Genomic DNA, 23,729 nt, shown 5'->3' with positions numbered 1-23,729 from the left:
ATGGACGGCTAGCACAGATAGCCCTCGAGTAGCTTTGTGCGAAATTCCAAAACAAACAAGAGATGCCCCGAAAGAATATCCCAAATTTTACATTGATTTACATTGGAGTAAGTAAATATAGTAATTCAGTTATCAAATCTACATTATAACGGCCCTATAAATGTGAGCTGTATAGGCCCATGGCTTTGCTAGTAAATAATATTCTTTTATCAGTTATAAGCATTTATGAATGAAAATAAAGACTAATGTAATAATAATATGGCAACCACACAATATTTGCTATATCTAATTTATTAGCAATAATCGTATAGACGGCGTTTTGAGTAAAGAGCAATATGGCAGAAGCAGACGATGGTAGTTCTCTTCACGACGAAGAAGGCTCTTCAAGTTCAACATTGGCAAACGTTGTCGGTTTAGGTGAGGTACTACAGTGGCAATGGGATCCAACATCAAGTGGAGATTGGGATAAAGAAACTCCATCTCCGCAGTGCCTGCTAAGAATTAAGAGGTAAGTTAATAGAGTTTAATTAAGTTCGGTTACACTGATTTTGGTCAATAATAAGATTAATACGTTTCATTTAAATCATTCACTTCAGGCTGTAGATTCAGAGGCAGAATCTGAATTTTTTAAAACATATAAAGTTGTATTGAACCAAATTCTAATTTCCAGTCTAGTTACTTTTAGTTTTGAAAAGTAGATATGACAATTTTTTTTATTTCATTAGTATTTGTATCATTTTCTCTCCTAGACATAAATTGTAAATTAATTCACAATTATAAGCAGGAGTGTAATATTTACATTGGGTGGTGTCTGAGGTAACAAGGTTTATTGTCCATTAAGTCTTTTCTTCCCCTTTTTCATTCTTTTGCTAGAAAAAGCTATGTAACTTCTTGGCAGTTCATAATGTCCAAGAACTTGCATAGCTTCCCATAAATCTACACAGCTTTTTATATATTCTTCCTATAAATGGTGTTAAAACCTTGCTGGGGTCTCACTGTTGCCTAACTTTAACCTTCTTACCATTTGTCAGACTGAAGATTTGTAAATTAGAGATATCTATACTTTTGTATATAGCTTTGATTTAGAGACACATTTCTAAGAATAATATATGATTAAAAATTACAAAAACCTTAAAGTGTTATATACACACACACACACACACATTTTTTAAATTACTATTTTGGTTAGAGTAGCACTAATTTAACCATGGTTTCTTTATCTTCTGCATAGGGTATTAGACATACCATACTTTAAAAACCTAATATTATAAAAAAAAACATAAAATTCATGAAAGAATATTTATATATGAAGAACTTAAATGTAAAAGGAGATAAATTTCATTCCCAGTAAAATTGTGTTGCTAATGGCATTGTATTAAGAGATAGGTAACATTTTTGTTGAAAAGGTTTAGAAACTAAAATAGGTTTTTGTAAAGCTTGAAATTAAAATATTTAAGGTTTTTCATAATAGTATGCAATAGTTTTATGCACAAAATATCAGAATTCTGATTTTATTGCATTTTTGTGAAAGCTGCAGGAGAGAAAATTATGTTTTTCAAAATGACAAAATTAGACATCAGTATGAATCAGACATTTAAAAAAAATACGTATATTTAGACTTTTTACCAACTTTTAAAAAGTATTGTGTATGAATATAGTATCTTAGTGCCACATCTGAAAAATGATTAATTTAATCTAGATGTTATGATAAATAAGTATTGCAGATTTAAGTTAGTAGAAATTATGCAAACAGTTACATTCTTAGAGCATATTTTCTGATTAACTAAATGTGTGTGTTGTAATTTTTCCATTGCTCACTCATAACCTGTTCAGTGCAGTAGACAAGATAAATCGTCCAAGCCGATTGGTAACACAGTGCCATGGACGAGTTAATTCATTCTCAATAATACCTAACTTTAATGCTAGATGTCAGCATCATACATGCATTTGACCTACTTACAAATTGTTTCACTTTCGATCCAACGTTTTAAACATTACTCAATTTTGCTGAAAAATATCTGGCGTAGGAGCTGCCGTAGCAGCTGAAATACTTGGCCGTCAATAGGTTAATAGAAGATATGTCTTGAAATTGTATTGGTTCTTTTTGTATGTGTTTTTTAAGTTATAGAGGGAACAAATAATTATTTCTAATATTTAACTGCTTCAAGAAGAAAATTTTCAAAAATTCATTGTCTTTTAATATAAGTACATAAATGTTAGTTTTTTGTTTCTTTCTCATCCTTTATTTTTTTATGGTATTACATATACAGATGTATAACTTTATGTTGTATTATATGCATATTAGTTACATTTTTGATTCAGGGACATTATGTCTGTGTACAATGAGCCACCTCCTGGAATGTTCCTTGTGCCTGATGATAAAGATATGACCAAGGTGTGTAGAATCTTTGTTTCATTTGTAGTAACAACTAATCAACACTAGATGTCACTTGTATTCATACATAATAATAATTTACATTTGTTCAATATTTAAATATATTATTGTTTAATTAGCAAAATATATTAAGGAAGTTGTTGCAGATTGAAATGTTAAACATATTACATTATAATTTTTTTTATAAATACAGTAGCAATGGAAAATCAATACTGAGAGTGTGGGTGTAGGGAAAATATTAAATTGGATAGAAAATTGGCTGCACAACAGAGAGTAATGAATAGAGATAGATCTGACGAAATCACAGTCACTAGTGGTGTGCCTTAGGGCTTTGTGCTAGATCTTTAACTGTTTGTGATTTATGTTTGTGATATCAAGTCCAGAATTACTAACAAAATATTAAGTTTTTTTTTGATGGTTAACTGTATCAAAGATGCTTCAGACTTGTAGGAAGATTTAGATCATTTGATGTTTTGGGCCAGTATGTGGCAGATGATTAACTATCCAAAATTTAAAGTGATGCATGTAGGTTTTCACTATTGAGATTATTGTTATGATTTATATGGGAATGCATTCAATACTATGATTTGGGAAAAATGTCTTCATGTTATGATTCCAAAACCATTTGTGTCATCTGAACAATGATTGTAGCTAGCAATAGGGCTAATAGAATTTTGGGTACCATTTATAGAAATATTGAATATAAAACAAGGGATATTATTGTTTCACTGCATAAATCACTTGTTAGGCCTCATTTAGAGTTCAGTGTACAGTTTAGGCACCTTTCCTCAAGAAAGATGTTGAATGAATTGTTGGAGAAAGTTCAGAGAAGAGCCACTAGGATGATACCTGGGATGGTAGGAGTGTCCTGTGAGACGAGACCAAAATCTCTAAACTTGTTTTCTCTGAAGGTGTTTATGGTTATTAAGTATTGATAATATGTATATATATATTTACACACCCCGACAAATGTTTTTGTGTGTAGCATTGAAAACAGTAGGTCAGGGGGACATGAATTCAAATTTTGGCAGCATAGTAGTTGTTTGCAGTTTATAAAGTCCTTTTCAAACAGGCTGATTGGTTTTTGCAATAAGCTGTTTTAAAGGGTGGTAGAGGCAGAAAATGTAACTGAGTTTAAGATTGGATGAATACCTAACAAGTAAGAGGTGGTTATAGTTTGGAGCTGGAAGGGACATCCTTGATGGGATAATAAGCTCCTTTTTTTGTCCCTTTAAAATTTTGAATTTATGGAATGAGACAAACTGGAAAACAAAGTACTGTGTGGTGGAGGTAGTAATAGTAAAAGGTGGAGAATCAATAGTACAGCTTACAGCCAGAAGACCACTAGTAACATTAGTAGAGAAACCCTCTTCTACCTCCTGTGAGACAGCTAGTATTCCCATGAAAGGTCAGCACTTCTCAGTGCAACCTCTTGGATAATAATCTAAGGTTGCATTGCTTATAAACTTGTTGTTGTGATCAGCTGGCAGCTGCTATTTTGAGTTATCAACCCTAAGCAGCTTAGCTAGATTGATGATAGGAAAAAGTTATCCAAAAATGCCTTAATTCTTCAGATACAGGAGATTGTTTGATCCTGACACACACACACACACGCACACATGCGCACACACACTTATATGCTGTTTCCTGTTAGAAAAGTGTGTGAAGATGTCTATGTTTTATCAAGTATAACTATGTTCTCTATAATAATTTATAAAGGGTGAAGAATATTAGAGGTCTAAATCTGTTAGACAAACAAATTAGTTTTAGTCTATAATGATGTTTATTTATTGTGAGCTTTAAGTATTGTACTGTGTAATAAATTGTGAGAGCATGAAAAACATTAAGTAATGAATATGAAGCAAAACTAATTCCAAACTAATACTGTGTTCTTGTAATTCTATATTTAATTATTACATCATTTGATAGTTAATAAATGTACAGTTTTATTTAAGTATGGCTTCTCAGCCATACTGAATAACTGCATGACACTTCTAAATGCACATACTGCCTTATCTGAAATGTACTTCAGATACTCTCATCCTCAGAGAACGAAATACCCATCTGGTGTGCATCTTTTATGCCAGCGAATATGAACTTTGGTATATAAAATGTGTTCAAAGAGCATACTGTGCATGGAGGATGTGTTACTCTCCTGTTGTCTAATGCTGAATGCACCATAGACTGGTACAGTAGACATTACCACTCATAAGAATGGGAGTTTTGTTTAAAGGTTTGGTGTTTGCAAAAAAACATGGTATTAAATATTTGTTCTGTGGAAAAGTGGGTATCTATCTGAAATATATTTTCTGGTATGGAAAATATTAACTTTGGGGCTTTTTGTTTTTGTATTTTGTTGTTCTATTTTCAAGCAGAAATTTTAGGTGCTCATATAAAGAATGAATTAAAATCAAACCATCAGTATTTCTAAATACAAAACTTGCAAAATCTTTAAATTTTGTGCTTAAAAACATTGATTACTTTATTTTTGTCCCATTTTTTTCTGTAGTTTTGTGATGCCTTCTTTTGATAATATTACTGATAGTAGTTTTTGTTAATGGTCTGGTTGATAATTCATCTTTTTTTTTTTTTTTATAGTATTCTTGCATTAATTTATTCCATCTAGGGGACTTCTTAGGTCATCTTCTGTCTTGTTGAGGTTTCATTTATTGTTCATCTGATTGATTTTATCTTAATGCACCTTCTCACCTGTTGTTTCTGTCCTGTTAAAGTGTTTCCTATATTTGCATGTGTTTTAGAGCCTGCCAGTTTCTTTTAAAGTCTTCTAGATTCTGAAACTTTGGGCTTTCTTAGATGTGGGATGTACAATTCTCACTTTTGAAGGGACTTGTTTCCTGTTATTTAGGAATATTTTTTCACTATGTTTTAGAATCCCTCTATTGGTCAGTGGAAAGTTTATGGACTAAGTGCTAAAAAGTAAGTTTTTAGGTGTTTTATGGATGTTTCCCCTGTGGAATTAATGAGTTTATTCAGGTTATTCAACATTTGTAAGATGATCAATAGCCATCTAACTGTAATATACAATTAATATAGTCAATGTGATGAGTTCAAATATTGAATGATATATCTCATCTGGTATCATGTAGTGAAAGAAATGGCTGCCAGGAAGCTCTTCTTCTGTTGGTTAGGAATGATATTTTCTAATGTTAAAGGACTTGGATTTAGAGTTTACTTTCTGATAATTGAACATGTATGTGGTGTATAACTGTATATGTTTTTCTTTAGTGAGGTACCTGAATCTAGAAGAATATATTATACTGTTTTTTGTTCTACCCCTTCAAGTTTTTTTTTTAACAGACTAATGGTTGTATTCTTTCTCTCCTTGAACTTGTTGTGCTTTTCAGGTGACTATTTCTTAGTCCTTAACCTGGATTATTCTGAAAATTGGTTTGTTTTTGTTTTCAGTTTTTCTTTGCTCTTGTCTTTGATGCTCATATAATTTCATTTTGGATTTTAAAGTGCTTTATTCCCTTCAGTAGCTTCTTGGTTGTCCTGACCACAAAACCTTCTGCCACATGTCTGCAGTATCATTTGTGTACTTTTTTGCAAATTCTGAATGAGATTTAAGATTTGTTTTTCAATAATACCTTCTTTCTTGCCACTTGACTGTACAGGCCAACTTTGTGTTGGGACTGGGATATTGTTAATGTATGCATCCACTTCTATTTCGGACATGGAACTTTGCAAATTTTTCGAAGTCACTGTTGGCTTTACAGTGGCATCTCTAACCTGTTTCTGCTTGCCTGATCTGGGTAGTGACTGGGTGGTATGAAGCACATTTCACTTCTTAATAACAGACTTTACCATACTAAGGAATAATCAGTGACTTTGAAATTTTCATGTAACCTTCTCCTGATCTGTGTTTCTCTATCACTTTATCCCTGACTTGTTTGGAAACCTCCTTGGTCTTCATGGTTGGTTTGTTGCACCACAATGTGATTTGTGGTTAGAACAGATGTATTTCTCTGAAGTCAAATTACAATACTTTGATTACATACAGATAGAGATCATTACACTAGTAATGTGACTTTTCAAACTTGTCTTTTGCACCTGAACTGGTTTATGGCTGCCATAACAAAGGGGCAGAATATTTATGCAATTGAGAATATTTTATTTTTCTTTGAAAATCTAACTTTCTTACATAATATCAGTGGTTTTTCTAGCTTTCTAAATTTGGTATAAATGGTGTAGTTTCTGAATATAATATCCCGTTTGAAAGTTTCATGATACAAGCTTAGACTGCAATAACTTTCTAGGTGGATAAATACTTTTCCAAGGACTACCGTGGTACCTTAGTTCTCGAACGACTCTCTTCTCGAACAATTCGGTTTTCGAACATATTGTTTAAAAAAGTGTCTTTGGTTGTCGTACATAAATTTGGTTCCCGAACCAAGCTGTTATTGCCTGAACCCCCAAAATAACCCGACTGATGACCCGAATGACCCTTCGACCATTTTCGGCCCACGCCAAGCTTGTTCAAAACATTTTACCTGCATCTTTTGCTCAGTTCACACCCCTGCTAAAATCTGCTGTGAACGTTCTCGTTTTTTTTTTCTAAATATTCTGATTGAATAAGCCACCATGAGGTCAAAGAAGGATAATGAAAAGAGCAAACCAAAAAGAAAAGTTGTTAGAGCCACAATAGAGGTGAAAAAAGATCTCATAGCGAAGTATGAGAGTGGTGTTCGCGTGTCTGACCTTGCTACACAGTTTGGTATAGCGAAGTCTATAGTCTGCACCATACTGAAAAATAAAGAGGTCATCAAAGGAACTGATGTTGCAAAAGGAGTGACAGTGCTTACAAAACAAACATCACAAACAATGGAAGAGGTAGTAAAACTGTTGTTAAGTTGGGTAAACGAAAAACAGTTAGATGGTGATAGCATTTCTGAAACCATCATTTGTGAGGGAGCAAAGCTGTTGCATGCTGACCTCCTGAAAAACACTCCTGGAATGAGTGCTGATATAAGTGATGCCTTTAAGGCTAGTAGGGGCTGGTTTGAAAAATTTAGGAAGAGAAGTAGCATACATAGTGTGGTGAGACATGGGGAGGGTGCCAGGCAGAAACAAACCTCATTAGACAAGTTTTTAGTGAGAAATAGGTCCAGTGAGTTTCAAGCAGGTTGTAGCAGCGCAAACAGACAGAAAAGAGAAAGAACCCCAGAAGGAGAGATACCTGACGTTTTTATGGAAGGTGACTCCCATTCCAAACAGTAATAACCCTCCTACTCTCCATGTTCCTCACCACCTTTTACTTACACCATCAGCTCTCCTCAGCACAGGTAAAGTGCAGTTAAAGTTTCATTTATTTATTTTTTATTGTGTTTATAGTTTTTGTGGTTGACTTTATGCATGTAAGTATTATTATGCAGGTATAAATAAGCAATATTTTTACTTAAAATGCTTCATAATGCATAATTTTTGGAGGTCTGTTTTTAATTTACAGTATTTCTTGTGGGAAAAATTGATTCGGTTTTCAAACAGCCTTCTGGAATGGATTACGTTTGAGAACCAAGGTACCACTGTATATTGAAATACATAATGAAAAGTAAACAAGCTGGACTAAAATATCTGTTTACTAATCCATTAGTTTATCAACTTAATTAGTTTAGAATTCTACTTGACTGTTTTTCTAACATGAAACTGAAGAAGCCAAGTTACACTGCGTCATACATGCAGTGTATGTGTAATTATTATGACTCGCATGCTATCTTCTTGGAAGACCAGTTTGTAATAGAACTTCTGGTCCTTCAAATGAAAATATTTCTTAAAAGAGCATGAAATAACGTGACAAAAACTTTTTAGGACCATGCCTCTTTAGTTGCTTATATAGAGAAATGACATAACTTACAGAAAGTTTTATATGTAAGAATGGCTATTTATATTATTTTCCCAATTGTAATTTCAAAAGAAACATTATAAGCACTTTAAGTAATGCATTTTCTTAATGTTTTTTTATAATTTGCTGATATGTTGAAATATGGTGCATAAATAGTGATAGAAACTTAAAGGCAGGAGTAATATTAGTCATTGTGCATTGTTATTGTACTTTGAGACATATTTACTTCAAACACATGAATTAAAAGTAAAAGAAGCTTCAAGGCCTGCACTGGTGATTTTTCTTTATTAAATCTCTCATTTTTTGTTGTTAATTATACAGTTTCACTTTGGTTCTCAGTAAACCTTATTGGAAACTATGTTTACGAGCTCTAGTAATCATTTTCCAGGTTCATGCACTTATCACAGGACCATTTGACACTCCTTATGAAGGAGGTTTCTTTTACTTTTTGATTCGTTGCCCACCCGACTACCCTATTCAGCCACCTCGTGTGAAGTTAATGACAACTGGTGAGGGAAGAGTCCGATTTAATCCAAATTTGTACAAGAATGGAAAAGTCTGTTTGAGTATTCTTGGGTGAGTAATTACACAAATGTAATTTAAGAATGATAGTAACGAACTGTCAGTATCTAATAATGTACATTATAGTTGTTAGAAAAACTGTTTAGCTGACTTCCTTTGTGGGAAAATGCAGTTGCAGCATCGGTTGTTAGTTCATTCTGTACCAAAGAAAATAGTCTAGGTTTATTTATGTATATTGAAAACAAAGAAACACTGAAGGTATTGTACACTTATATTACAAGAATAATTTTATTTTCTTAATAATTTGCTAAAGTATGAACTAGAATAAAGAAAACAGACTGTTTATTAAGGTTATTTAAATATATATATGAAATGCAATTCTGAAACTAATACCCCCATCATCCAGAGGTATCTTGACCTTGATTTGCCATCCAAGCATTGCTAAAAGTTTTCTTCAGTGCACAAGTCTTTTATGCCCCTTCATTTTTGCACCATGCAACATGTGCTGATTATGTAACTACCTTCCACCAATAATATTATGCCACATGTACTAGAAATGAGTAGCTTCCTCTACTGTTGCAGTAACATTTAATTTTTATTAGAGAACTGTGACTATGGTGACATCTGTAAAACAAAATGTAACTGACATATTTTATTGTAGTAGGTATAACATACGTAATATCTTTTTATCTGTTATGTTGCATAACAGTCAAAATGTATAGCACCTAAGTGTGGTAGTGTCAATTCAGACGGTTGTACATTTTACAGAAGGAACAGTGCACGATTTGTTTACTTTTTAATGTATTGGATTTGAAGTGTTTGGTAACATTTGACAAGTGATGAGTATCTTGTTTATAGTTTTTATTAACATTTACAGATAATTTAAAATATATGAGATAATTATGTAAACTTATCACATGTATTCTGAAGGTTCATTATTGTTATAAATTTTCCAGTTTGTACCTAACATTGGGATCATCTTATGCAACCATATTAAGTTACTGCTTGTTCTTTATGCAGTGAATTACCTTGTGAGAAAATAAAGTTTAACAATTTTTTTATAACAGTTTTCTTCTGTGAGAATTAATTGCCAATATATATGAAGACATTTCAAAACACTAAATCTAATTATGTTCATTTCTGTTGTCTAGTCAAAGTTTGTTTTTACCAGAACTTGTGTATAAACATCTAGCACTGAAAATAAGGATTAATGAATTTTTAAAAAAAATAATTGTCTCACAATAGAATTGTTGCTGTAGAACATTTATTTTTATTACAAAATATAGCCTGAAAAAAACTTTAATTTTTGAATTTGTTAAAATATATTTTATATCATGTTAAGTGTATCTTTAAAATAGTTATGTTGTACAATATTCTGTGTTCTCATGATATTTTGTTGTTGTGTTGGGAAAATAGTACCATTTGGAAGGCATTATTTCCTGATATACTGTAGAGGGAAGAAAACTAAAACACATGTTGTTTAGTTTTTATTGTAGCTGATTGTCTCACATTTTCTTCCCCTCGGCGTGGATTCCTGTACGTGGTGAGGGGACCTCCCAGGGAAGGTCTGTTCTATCTGGTTACCTTCTCTGGGATCTAAACATCCACCCACGTGTTTGCCGTTCGTGGCGACCCGTGAAGGGGAGGAGAGGATTCTGGAGGTTGAAGGGTCCAACTCTAACACACCACTTTGGCCTTAAATTTCTGTAGACGGGCGGCATTTGGGTGACCCCCCTTGGGTCAATCGGCTGGTCCACTTGGGCTAGAGTCAACCAAGTACCAGTGTTGGAAGTTCTCAATGGGTGTTGTGGACATTGTGCCTGATGCTGGTGTTTTGGTATAGTGCTCACGAATCCCTGGAGTTGCTGCATTGTCCTTGCATGACTTTGTAGTGCGTCCCCTTGTAGGACTCCATGGTGGGTGGGGTCAGTGGGTACCGAAATTTTTTCTTTTTCCTATGGATCCTCCAAAAATTTTAAATAAAACTGTAAAAAAACAGTCAATTGGTAAGTGACCACGTCTTGAATACTCAGAACAGCAATCTTCAACATCAATAACACACATACCTCATTTTCTTATATTACATTCTCTTTCGGAAAAACCTTTAGGGCAAATGTCCCCTGTTTTTATTCAAAAGGGACTAGAGGGACTTGCTGGCTCTCCAAAGTCAGTAAAGAAACTTCGATCTGGTGACATATTGGTTGAAACAACCACATCCCAACACAGTAACTCCTCTGGCATTCAAAGGCAATTGGGGATATACCTATTGAGGTTACACCCCATGCTACCTTGAATTCTTCACGAGGAGTTATTGTTGAAAGGGATTTGAAGAACGTTCCCGAGTCAGAGATTCTCGCTGGTCTCTTCACTCAAGGAGTTTCTGCAGTGAGGCGCATCTCCACTCGCAAAGATGGAGTTAGACTGCCAACAGATACCCTCGTTTTAACATTTACTTCACCACGTGCACCTGCCACCATCAAGGCAGGTTATCTCATTTGCAGGGTTCGGCCATACATACCAAACCCTCTTCGATGTTTCCAATGTCAGAGATTTGGCCACTCAAAGACATCTTGTCGTGGTTCCGTGACATGTGCTCGTTGTGGAGGCAAGGACCACGGTGCCTATGACTGTGACATGAACCCACATTGCATAAACTGCAATGGTTCTCACCCCTCTTACTTTCATTCTTGCCCAAAATGGTTGGAGGAAAAAGAGATGCAGAGTTTGAAAACGACACATAACATTAGTTATTCTGAGGCTCGGAAATTGCTGTCCACAACTCCATCTCGGACCTATGCTGCTGCACTTCATTCCACAACTACAGTGGGAGTGCAGACAGATCTCTCTGTGCCTCCAAGAGAATCGTTTTCAAAACAAATGAAAAGCCTTTTGACCTCCGTGGTTAAAAAGGTTGATGAATCAATTTCCACACCCATCTCTGTTCCTCCCATACCTTCCAACAAACCTCAAGCTCCACGTCCTTCAGTTTCAAATACAGGCATTTCTTCTGATACATCTTTTTCTCCCACTACAAGAGACAAAACAATTATTCGTTCGCGTCCTCAGTCACTGAATTCCCCTTCCAATAACAAAACCTGCCCATCCGACCCAGAGCAGGATCCATGGAGGTTGATAGACCTCCTCCGACTAAAGACAGTAAAGAAAAAAGACGTCGTAAACCGAAGGGTTCTCCAGCCACTTCACCTACCCGTTCTTAAAAATGGCCACCTTGATACAATGGAACTGTCGAGGTTTACGTTCTAATCTGGATGACATCAAAACGCTGATTGCTTCCTACCATCCTGTTTGTCTTTCTTTACAAGAAACATTTCTCAAAACTGCTGATACTGTCTCCATTCGGCAGTTTTCTCTGTACAGAAATGACAGGTTGTGTGATGGTCGAGTACATGGAGGGGTGGCACTGTTGGTTGATCAACACGTGCCCACCCTGTCTTTGTCACTCAACACACCCTTGGAGGCTGTAGCCATCCATGTTTCCTTGGGTCATACCATCACTGTTTGTTCTCTGTACCTGTCCCCTGGAGAGACATATGATCAATCAGATCTTGATGCTCTCGTTGAACAGTTGCCATCTCCATTTCTAATCCTAGGGGATTTTAATGGACATCATCCCCTCTGGGGAAGTGCTATTATTGATGGGAGGGGCCGATCTGTAGAGCGGATGCTCTCTGATCACAATCTTTCTCTTTTCAATACTGGTTCTTCCACTTACTTTCATGCACCTAGTCAGTCCTTTACTGCTATTGATCTCTCAGTTTGGTCCCCTTCATTATTCTCCCATTTTTCATGGAGGGTTGACAGTAATCCACTAGGCAGTGATCATTTTCCGATCCTTTTGAGAGAGACTGGCGTGGTCGATGCCACCCTACCCACGTGCCCCGGTGGAAGCTGGATCAGGCAGACTGGTCCACTTTCACTGCTCTCACAGAACTAGATCCTGCCATCGTAAATCAGCCATCAATAGACGATTGTGTAGCAGCGGTAACTGACTGTATTACACATGCAGCTGCTCAGTGTATTCCTAAAACCTCGACACGTTTTCCACAATATCCTCGTTCGTGGTGGAATCCTGCTTGCCACTTAGCACGGAAGGCTCAAAAGCGGGCCTGGGATACTTTTCGTAGATATCCCACACTTTCAAACGGATTGCTTTCCAGCGGGCCCGTGCACATGCTAGGTGGGTAAGACGTCAAAGCCAGAAGGAATCTTGGATTAAGTTCACAACCAGCATATCTTCTACCACCAGTTCCAAGATCATATGGGACAGGATTCGAAAGGTTAATGGGCACTACAATTCTGTCCCCTCTCGATCTTACTCTCTGATGGTCAGGAGGTGACTGATGTTGAACATCGCTAACACTCTAGGTGAATGCTTTTGCCGGGTATCTAGCACTTCTGCTTGTTCCTCCACCTTCCTGGCCATCAAGACTCGGGCAGAGTGATCACCTCTTTCCTTTCGAACTGACTGTTTCTTTGACTATAATTGTCCCTTTACCCTGGTGGAACTAAAAATGGCCCTTCATCGGTCTGCCAGTACGTCTGTTGGACCTGATGATATTCATTATGACATGCTGCACCATCTATCTCCTGCTTCTCTTGATGTCCTTCTGATTGTTTTCAACCGGATCTGGCAGGAGAATGTTTTTCCTGATGCCTGGCACCAGGCTATTATTTTATCTTTCTCTAAGCCAGGGAAAGATCCCAAGATTCCTTCAAACTACCGTCCAATTGATTTGACGAGCTGTCTCTGTAAGACATTAGAAAGGATGGTTAATGCTCGTCTTGTTTGGTTCCTTGAATCAAACAACCTCCTCTCGCCCACCCAGTGTGGGTTCCGTCGACAGCACTCCACCACAGACCACCTAATTTGTCTTGAAACATCTATCAGAGAAGCCTTTCTCAACCGCCAACATTTTGTATCAATATTCTTTGACATAGAGAAGGCTTACGACACAACATGGAGGTATGGCGTTTTTCGAGACCTCCATACATATGGGTTACGTGGCCATCTACCCATGTTTATTAAACATTTTTTTAATGGACAGGATATTCCAAGTTTGTGTGGGTTCGACACTTTCCCGTTCTTTTGTACAGGAACTTGGAGTCCCTCAAGGCTGTGTATGGAGTGTTACACTCTTCAGTATAAAGATAAATGCCATCACTGAACAACTCCCTCTCACTGTTGCGAATGGGCTGTATGTCGACGACTTTCACATCTCATATCAGTCGTCAAACATGAGATATATTGAGCGGCAACAACAAACCGCCCTCAATTGTGTATGGAAGTGAACTCTGGCGAACGGCTTTAATTTATCTCTCTCCAAAACTGTATGCATGCACTTTCGTCGTCGACGGGGTATTCACCCTGATCCTGAACTTCATATCGGTGAGGTTTTGCTGCCAGTGGTCCCGGAGACCAAGTTCTTGGGGCTTATCTTTGATCGTAAACTGACCTTTATACCACACTTAAAGCAGCTTCGGGTCAAATGCACAAGAGCACTGAACATCCTCCTTGTTCTCTCTTCTACCAGTTGGGGGGCAGATCGCTGTTCAATGTTAAAGGTATATCGTGCTCTTATTAGATCGAAACTCGATTATGGATCAATGGTCTATGGCTCTGCCAGACCCTCGGCCTTAAAGATGCTAGACCCCATTCATCACCAAGGACTTCGACTCTGCACTGGGGCTTTCTGTACCTCTCCAGTTCAAAGTATATACATTGAATCTCATGAACCTTCTCTACACCTTTGCTGTTTGCAACTATCTTTACAATATACTTCGAAACTTCGTTCCTTACCAAAGCATGCCACCTGGAAATGTGTTTTCCTTCCTCGGTGGGCAGTACTTTTTCAGAACAGACGATCTGTCATTGCTCCGTTTGGCCTTCGCATCCGGGCGCAATTGGATGAATTGGGTCTGTCCTTGGATAACATTGCAGATTCCACAGGTCGGCCCATCCCACCATGGCTTATTACAGCCCCCAAATGTGACCTTTCTTTCAGTCACCTAAAAAAGGCAGATACTCCAGATTGGAAGTACCGTCTTTTATTCAATGAATATCTTTCAAACAATCATTCAGTTCCCATTTATACAGATGGTTCCAAATCAGGTAATTCAGTGGGCTCTGCTATGGTTTGCTATGGGTCAGTAGTTGCGTGCAGAATCTTCTACAGCTTCTGTGTTCACTGCTGAACTGTATGCCATATCTCTTGCCCTGGATCATATTGCAGCTGAGCAGTACTCCAACTGCACTATTTATACTGATTCGCTTAGTTCTATACTTGCCTTGGAATCGCTACGTTAGCTCACATCCTATTCTCGCTGATATTGAAACCGACTGGCCCATTTCTCATTGGCAGCTACTTCAATCCAGTTTTTCTGGATACCAGGCCATGTTAGGTATTCGGCGGGGAGCGAGCTTGCAGACATGGCAGCTAAATATGTCTGCTTCAGCACCATCACCCTGTGCCTATTCCGTTACATGGACTATGGTGTTGTCTTCAAGGCTCGGCTCCGTGCCAGCTGGCAGTCCACTTGGAGTGAGCAACGCGACAACAAACTTTTTCCAATCAAACCCAAAATTGGACTTTGGCCATCTAGCTTCCATAAAGTTTGGAAGGAAGAAGTTGTTCTCACTAGGCTACGCATTGGTCACAGTTTTTTAACTTATCATTTTCTTTTATCTGGAACTGATGCACCAATGTGTAGTTTGTGTAACACTCAAATCACTATCAGCCACGTTTTACTTTCTTGCCATCGTTACAATTCTCAACAACGGCAATATTTTAAACATATTTTTTCCCAGGGTCAGTCTGTAACATTGGACAGAGTTATTGGTGATGGTGACTCTGTCCACCTTGATAATGTTTTTAATTTTTTAATGGCCATTAATCTTTTTAATCTCATTTAAGTGTTGCATATTTATTCATTACACCTTTTTTAATTGTGGTTCCTTTTTTACAGTTTTAAACTCTCTCATTCAATTTGACATTGGACAATGGCCAGATCATTAAATAACTCGACACCAGGACTGGATAGGCCAACTTCAGGTGACTAACGCTACTGTTTGAACTATCCGTTTGAACTACTCGTTAGTCGTCCTGGCGAGTTGTTATTATACTTTTGCTGCATATCATTTCACACTTTTACTACTTTACCTTTTAGTACTGGCCATATTGACTCATAACTCGGAACCAGGATTGGAAAGACCAACTTCAGGTGACTGACTGTGGTTTTTATGCTTACCTGTTGGACTTCCTGGCGGGTTATGATCATTACCATTCTGCTACAGGTAGTTCTTTACAACTTTGTTGACTGGATGTCAACATTGATTTTTACTCCATTTTCTGTTTTAATTGCCATTTTGCTTTTATCTTCAATTACTTTTACAAATTTTACTCCATTTACTTGACTTTTATCTTTTTACTGGACATTTGGCTACTCATTATTACGATTTTGCGGAGTGTCTTTTAAAACTTTTATTCTTTTACATTTTGATAATAGCTGCTATGACACATAACCCGGAACCAGGACTGGAAAGGCCAACTTCAGGTGATTGACGGTGGTTCTTGAACTTACCTGTTAGTCTTCCTGGCAGGTTATGATCATTACCTTTTTGCTAGAGTATATACCTTACAACTTCGTATACTCTGCCTTCTATCTTAACATTGTAGACTAGGTGTCAACTTTGGTTTTATACTTTTTTGTTTTACCTTCATTTCCATTTATGTCTATTACTACATTTATTTATTTATTTTTTTTTAACATTTTTTACCGAATGTCTGGCGCAGATAGCCTCGTTGCTTTGTGCCATAAAACACTAAATCAATCAATGAATCACATTTTCTTGCTTTATAATACTGTATTTTTACATGACACTTAAAATTTGGATAAATTTATATCATAGTCATCAGTATTTGTATGTGGGTTTCAGGACATGGTCAGGCCCTGCATGGAGCCCAGCTCAAAGTTTATCCAGTATTTTAATATCAATTCAGTCTCTTCTTAATGAAAACCCTTACTTCAATGAGCCAGGTTTTGAAAAGGTATGCACCTATTTTTTATGTGTGTGTTTATGAAGAAATAATTGCATAATAAAACTTTGCTGGTGTGGTAGATTGATAGATCACATTTTTTTATCTGTTGTGAAGTTGACAAATGTAGGTTATTGATCAGCTAATTAATAATATATATATTTAGTGTTTTAGAGTGTTTTTTTGAAACGTATATAAGAAAGATGACTTAATTTTAATTCCTACCAGAATATCAAATCTGAAATTTCATTTTTTTTATTTCTTTACAAAAGTGTTTATTTGCTTGTTTTCATAGACTGTGAAAATCTGGGATTAGCACACCTTGAAAAGAGAACAAACATTCTGATACAGTGCCGTGCCTTTCCTCTCTTTTAAAGGGTGTCTTTTGGAAGCTTCTGGAGCATACACCTGTACTTGCTGCAAGCTGGTCCGTTCTTCATTTGAATGTGGGATTCAAGCTAATCATTTGAGAAGAGAGATAGTACTGTATCAGAAGTTTATAATTTTCCTAAATGAAATTGTATTTGTAACAGATACTTCCCTTTTCTCACCCTTTGTTCCAGTACGTTTCAATATTCATTTCTTACGCCAAATTTGGAAGTAATAGGTGAGTAGTGGCACATATAGAGGGAGACGTGATAGTGGTACTGTACTATTTGTGAAAAGGTGATGCATAATGATTTACGTGAGAGAGGTGTTAGAACTTTGGATTTCAGTAGAGGAATGATGAAGGCTTATAGCATGCATCAAAAACATTGGAGGGCAGCACAAAATGAGAAAAGCTAATCTTGTAAGAGGAGGGAAGTACCTATCAGAAATGTTTCATTTAAAAAAAATTATAACTTTAATTAGTTTCATATTCTTTCAACAGGAAAGAAACCCAGGAGACAGTGCAAGATATAATGAAATAATTAGACATGAAACCATGCGGGTGGCTGTTTGTGACATGATGGAGGGTGTGGTTAATGACTCTTCTATATGTCCTGAGCCTCTCAGGTTGGCTGAAGTTTTACACAGTTATTAAAAAAGAGGATAGCATCTTTAACCTGTGTGTAAACCAGAGAAATGTTCTAGCATATTTCAATGGCTTTCAAACTGTTAGAAAAGTAAAATGTTAAAAGTGGTTTTATAATAGAATAAATACATGAAAGAATAAGACTTTCAATTTTTATATTTTGTAGTTCTTATTTCAATCTGTTATTTTTTTTACACTGATTTCATATCTGTAGTCTGTTTTAAGAATTACATTTAAAACCAGGACTTGTTTGTTATCAAGTCATGTGAATATGTAAAATGTAGGAACTGTTGTTAAGGAAAGAAAGTAAAGAGTCACTTTTTTAAAAGTAGACAGCAATTCAGAAGTTATAGAATATTACAATAAAATATTACTTATACTGTATTTTTGTGGAAAATGCAATTTAAAAATTAACAGAAAATTCCAGATATTCTGTCAACATGTCATGTTAGCTGTGTCCTTATGATATACTGTAGAAAACTTTTGTGTACTGTCAATAGAAAGATACTTATTAAAAAGAGATTGTGGAGTTTTGCAAATTTTAACCAACTTCTATTAACACAGCTTTATATATATATATATATATATATATATAATTTGATTCAAACTTAAATATTTAACAATGCTCTTTTTATAGCTCTGTAGAAAGTTTTAAGACTTTCAGTAGCACATTAATCCATTATGCAACTTTATACTGAATAACAAACAACAAAGAAAAAAAAAGTGTACAAAAAATGTTATGCTTCCAGAGAAGTGATGCTGCAGTCTTTCCCCGAGTTTTATGACTACTATAAAGCCACTGTGAATAGTAAACTTCACCTGACATCACAGCGAATGTTGGTATGTTTATTTTAAACCAGTATTGTGTTGTTAAGTGTTGCAATGTTTCAATTGTTATTAGTTTATTAAGAAGTGTTTGTGTTGATCTTGAGTAGTGTCTGAAAACAGTCAAGGATTATTATGGGGAATCCTATCAGTTAAAAAGTGGGTGTCTCCAAAATAGTAGTATCAAGAAACATGAAAATATTCATGGCAGTAATTTAGGTTTGAAAATTTTTCATGTCTCAGAATTAATTTTTGTTGTATGAAAGACAACCTGGTGGGCTGGTCACAAACATTTTGTTTCTATGAAACCAAGTAAGCTTATTGTCCTGTGCCTTTATACCTGCATTCAATACCCATACACATTTGATACTGAGTTATGACTGATTTGCAAGTAGAAGCATCCATTTCTTCATATGTTCCTTTAAATGCACTGAGTATTCAAGTTCCTAGATTCTACAAATTATTTGGATGGACTTTGTAGACTTTTAATCTTTGACAAACCCACAGGTGAAAAAAATCCACAGGAGTTAGTTTGAGGTTCCTAAATAATGAATCATCAGGACTTACATTCCTGTGATAGAATATCTGAACATCTAAATAGCATTCAAAACAATGACCTTTAGCTGGACAGTGGTAAGTTTATGGACTTAAAATTCTGGATGTACACTGCATATAGCCCATTGTGGCTTTACTTTAAAACAAACTTACTTCAATAACAGTGTTATTGCTAAATGTCATGGACAAGAAGATGGGATGCTACAAGTAAGTAACACCTTATCAGATGTCAAGATCTATCTGAATGTGATAGTTTTCTTGAGTGAAAGATTAGAGAATCCATTTTAACCAAGAAAAATTAACGTTAAATTAACAAATATAAAGGTTGACTGTAGAGATGTTGATTGCATTTGGAATTTTTAGTGTTTATACACTTTCACAATAGTAAAGACATATTTTAACATCATGTATATATCTGTTGCAGATTCTATTATTTGTAACCAAAGGTAAAAGTGAATCTGTAACTAGAGTCCTAACTCTCTCTCAGATAGGCTGTACCCACGTAATTTGACATCATTATGTGTATATATTGATACAATAGGATGGAAGAATAGAGATATCTGGAAACACTTTATAGCACAAGTATGAACATTTTTTTCCAATACCATCCAATGCCATCTTCTAAATCCTGTATTTGTAATAATTAATCTGTTGATTTTCATATTTTGTTTACTGTGCTACCTTTGTAGATTAGTCCCCCAATACTTTCTCCACAATTCTCATGCTGAGTTAAGCAGTTTTTTTTTTCTTTCCATTTCATCTTTGCATTACAATAAATTAATTTGTTTTTTTCATGTTCCCATTTCCAAATTTGACAAACATTATGATACATAAACAATTAGGAAAATAGAATGAAAATACTTAATGTGAGTGAATTAAAAGGTACATCAAGGTAATTAAAATTGAAAATAAGAAGGAAATACAACATTATAAATTTTTACAAGTTCTAAATTACTAGTTCAAGAAAGAGAAAGGAAAATGAGAGAACTCTGACGTGAATGTAACTCTTAAGCCATGGTAAATGATTGAAAAAAAATTCAAAAGGAAACATGATATAAAAGAAATTTTATTGTTTAAACCTAATGAGGTAATGGTGCCTAGGATGAAAATGAAGTGCTATTTCATTTATCCATGTGAGGAATATGTGATTGGATCAGTCCTTAAGATACATAGTTTAGATAACCAGTTTTATAAGGAATTTAATCACTAAATGATGACAAACTTTGAACCAAAATGTTGCCATAAATTTACAATTCTCCATCTACTGTTGTTTATTTTTGATATATAAAAGATATTTTCGATTATATTCTTCTATAAATGCACACTTTCTTAAATTTAATTTTTTCCTTCATGCCTATATGCAGCCGACTTAAAAAGTAATTAATTTTGTTCATTTTGCAAAAGTATGAACAAATAATAGTTAATACACTTGATGAAACTTTGTAGATAAGAAAATTATTTAAATGTTTCTCTTGTTTTAATTTTTTATATTTATATCAAGCTTGGATACATTGTAAATCAGTAATAGATGTACTAAATATTTTTTTAACTTTAGGAAAGTCAACTAAATGTCATGAGAAAAGCTGTGTTTTATACAGCCATATTAATAAAGAGCTAAACTTATGTTGCTGGCTACAGTCATATTTTTTAATATTTAGTATCTTTTATTTCTTAATTGACTTAACATCTTCAAATAAAATGCAATGAAGTAAAAAAAATGATTTTGATCTGCAGCTATGCAGATGTTTTAAAAGCAGAAGCCAAACTGAACAGAATAATTAACTTCTGAAAGAGTTCTGTTAAAAAAAACTAATTTTTTTGTTAGGATCCTTTTGGTGAAAAGCGAGGTTGGTTTGATTATCATTCACTCCAGCAACGATTGACAGTGATTGAAACTAAAGTACACAAGACGCAAGCCACAAAACCAGCAGATGATTCAGAAAGTGAGAGCTCTGACACTTCATAAATACAAAATGTTTATTTTTGTGAATGCAAATAGTGAAAATTATCATACATTTTTAAAAGATTCAAATATCTGTAAATATTTTTTTCTGTAAAAGAGAGTTAAGTTTCAGTTAATTTTATTTATGCTTTTTTGTTATGTTAATCTTTGATACATTAGTTTTTAAAGATTTAGTCTTATACTGTTTTATTTTAGAACATAGAATTTTATCATTATCTTAAAAAAACAACTAATCCCATATGAAAAAAGAGAGAATTAAAAACAGTTTTTTAATGTTGTGTGGGTTAAGGGTGAAAATATCAAATTACTGCTTCTATATCTTATCAAGTGTCTTTCTTCTTCACCTGATTACACAAATACCCACTTTTAAGCTCAAAGTAAAAATGTCAGTCTCATGGGTGATGTTTAACTACTTTGTATACAAACTCATCTTGTCTGGGGTAACTTTCCTTTGATAGTTAGATTAATTACACACTCCGATGTTGGTGAATTTTCATAAATGTTTTTATGATTCATTAAAATGAAAACCTTTTTATTGAAAAAAATAAAATGTTTGAACATTACATTTAAATGTGGATTTTAAACTTTTTCTTCTTTTACAAATAATAATGTTTCATTCAAATTAGACAGTAATATGCATTACTGGAATTAAAATTTATTCCAGTGTATGCTTGTTTGAAATAACTATTTGTTGATGTTTTTTTTTTTAAACTTAGATGTATTATATACAGAAAACATTGTTTTTTCTGTGTTCAATATTCCATTTAAATTTTATTGTAGGAAAGGATTCTTAATGAACCAGATTGTTAGTCTAAGACAAAATGTAGTATTAATTATCTCTGTGAATCTGTCATCTTTGATAATGATTTAATTACGTATTTGCATGATCAGAGAAACATTTTACTTATCAAGGGTTATGTGAGTCAATGCTGTTTTGTTTTTAAAATACACATTACTATAACCTGATTAAAGATATCTATTTTTCTCTCTGTGTAAATGTGGTATATAATGTAAATAATAATACAAACATTAAATGGATCAAAGAACATCATGAAAAAACAAATAGGTCAAGATATTGAATCATTGAGAAAGTACTAGTTTGGGAATTGAAAATCACATTAATATTCTAATGAAGTTAATATATATAAAAAGTTGTGTATGGTTGAAAACATTTTATACAACCATAAGATAATAAGTGTTAAAAATGAAGGAAAGAATATACAATTCTGAGAATTTTAAAAGTAGTACTTATGTTTTAGTGGTGTTAACATATTAATCAAAAAACTTTGAAATAGAAACTGCCAGTCTAATTATTGATGTCTTCTGTGGCTATAATGGTACATAACTTGAGGGTTGGGTTTGAATCCTCATTGCACCAAACATGCTCTTCATTTCAACCATGGGTGCATTATAATGGGATAGTCAATCCCACTATTCATTGGTAAAAGAGTAGCTCAGGAGTTGGCAGTGGGTGGTGATGACTAGCTGCCTTTCCTCTAGTTTCACACAGTTAAATTAGGGACAGATAGCCCCTCATGTAGTTTTGTGGAAATTTCAAAAACAAACTATAACAGTAAGGATTTCCAGTTGAGCGCAGTCAAAATATTACAAATGACTTGAGTACAGAGATAAAGTTTTGATAAATAGAAAAGAAAACTTTTATAATCACACAGAGATGTTATCATAAAGTAAGAAAACTTCAGATTAATTATAAATACAGTTAGAAGTTAAAAGGCTCAAATAATTAAATGTTGTGCATGTGTATATTGTATATTTATGTGAAATGCAACTTAGGTTTGTACAATATGGACAAAAATTAAACCATATAATGTGAAATGGCTGTTTCTTTTGAGGGTGTGTGTGTTTATGTGTAAACAGCTGATTCAGTTGAAGGCAGATAGTCCAGAAATGCAGAGCTATCAAAAAATAATTGTTATTGGCATGTAGTGAGGTGTTATAGAATTACCTTGCATCAGTATCACTGAAGGCATCCAATGTCATATCCTTCAGAAATTGTAACGTGTTTCACTTGTTACTGTTGATGTCCTCCCATTTAATATTGTTGGTGAACACTACTAAATAACTTCAGTGATATTTTTTATACGGTAGGCCTATAATACCTCATCCCATATTACAAACAATTGTTTTACTATATCTTCTATTTCTGAATTATATGACTGTCAATGGATTTCTGAATCATGTGGTATAAATGCATACACTCGCCCACATACAGGGGCAAAATTCTTGTCAGTATTCATGTTCACTTACATCCAAAAAGGTTTTTGCTACTATGTATAGTTTATGATATAGTTTACTAAAATAAAACAACACATTTTATTACTGTGCCTCCCAGTGGCTCAGTTATAAACCTGTGGACTTGCATACTAAAAACTGAGCTTCAATACCTGTGGTGGGCACATCATAGATAACTCATTGTGTGATTTTGTGTTTAAATACAGAGAAACAAACAAATGCAACCATTATTTTGACTATTTTCAGGAAATAAATGTGTATTAAACACACAACTGAATTTAAAATTT

The 23,729-nt window shown here is 34.6% G+C and overlaps 1 protein-coding gene across 1 annotated transcript; it reads left to right on the top strand.

Annotated features, from left to right (window-relative positions):
- Positions 1–302: 302 nt before the first annotated feature.
- On the top strand, positions 303–22,174 carry LOC143255145 (ubiquitin-conjugating enzyme E2 Z-like). The gene is made up of 7 exons (XM_076510375.1): positions 303–508; positions 2,323–2,395; positions 8,644–8,831; positions 16,732–16,843; positions 17,703–17,827; positions 18,596–18,686; positions 21,052–22,174. The coding sequence occupies exons 1-7, from the start codon at positions 336–338 to the stop codon at positions 21,190–21,192; spliced, it is 903 nt and encodes a 300-aa protein (XP_076366490.1). The 5' UTR covers positions 303–335; the 3' UTR covers positions 21,193–22,174.
- The last annotated feature ends 1,555 nt before the right edge of the window (positions 22,175–23,729 follow it).

This window comes from Tachypleus tridentatus, chromosome 7 (genome assembly GCF_004210375.1).
Source record: "Tachypleus tridentatus isolate NWPU-2018 chromosome 7, ASM421037v1, whole genome shotgun sequence".
NCBI lineage: Eukaryota > Metazoa > Arthropoda > Merostomata > Xiphosura > Limulidae > Tachypleus > Tachypleus tridentatus.
The sequence above is the reverse complement of the archived record's forward strand: the minus strand, read 5'-3'. Positions and strand labels throughout refer to the sequence as shown.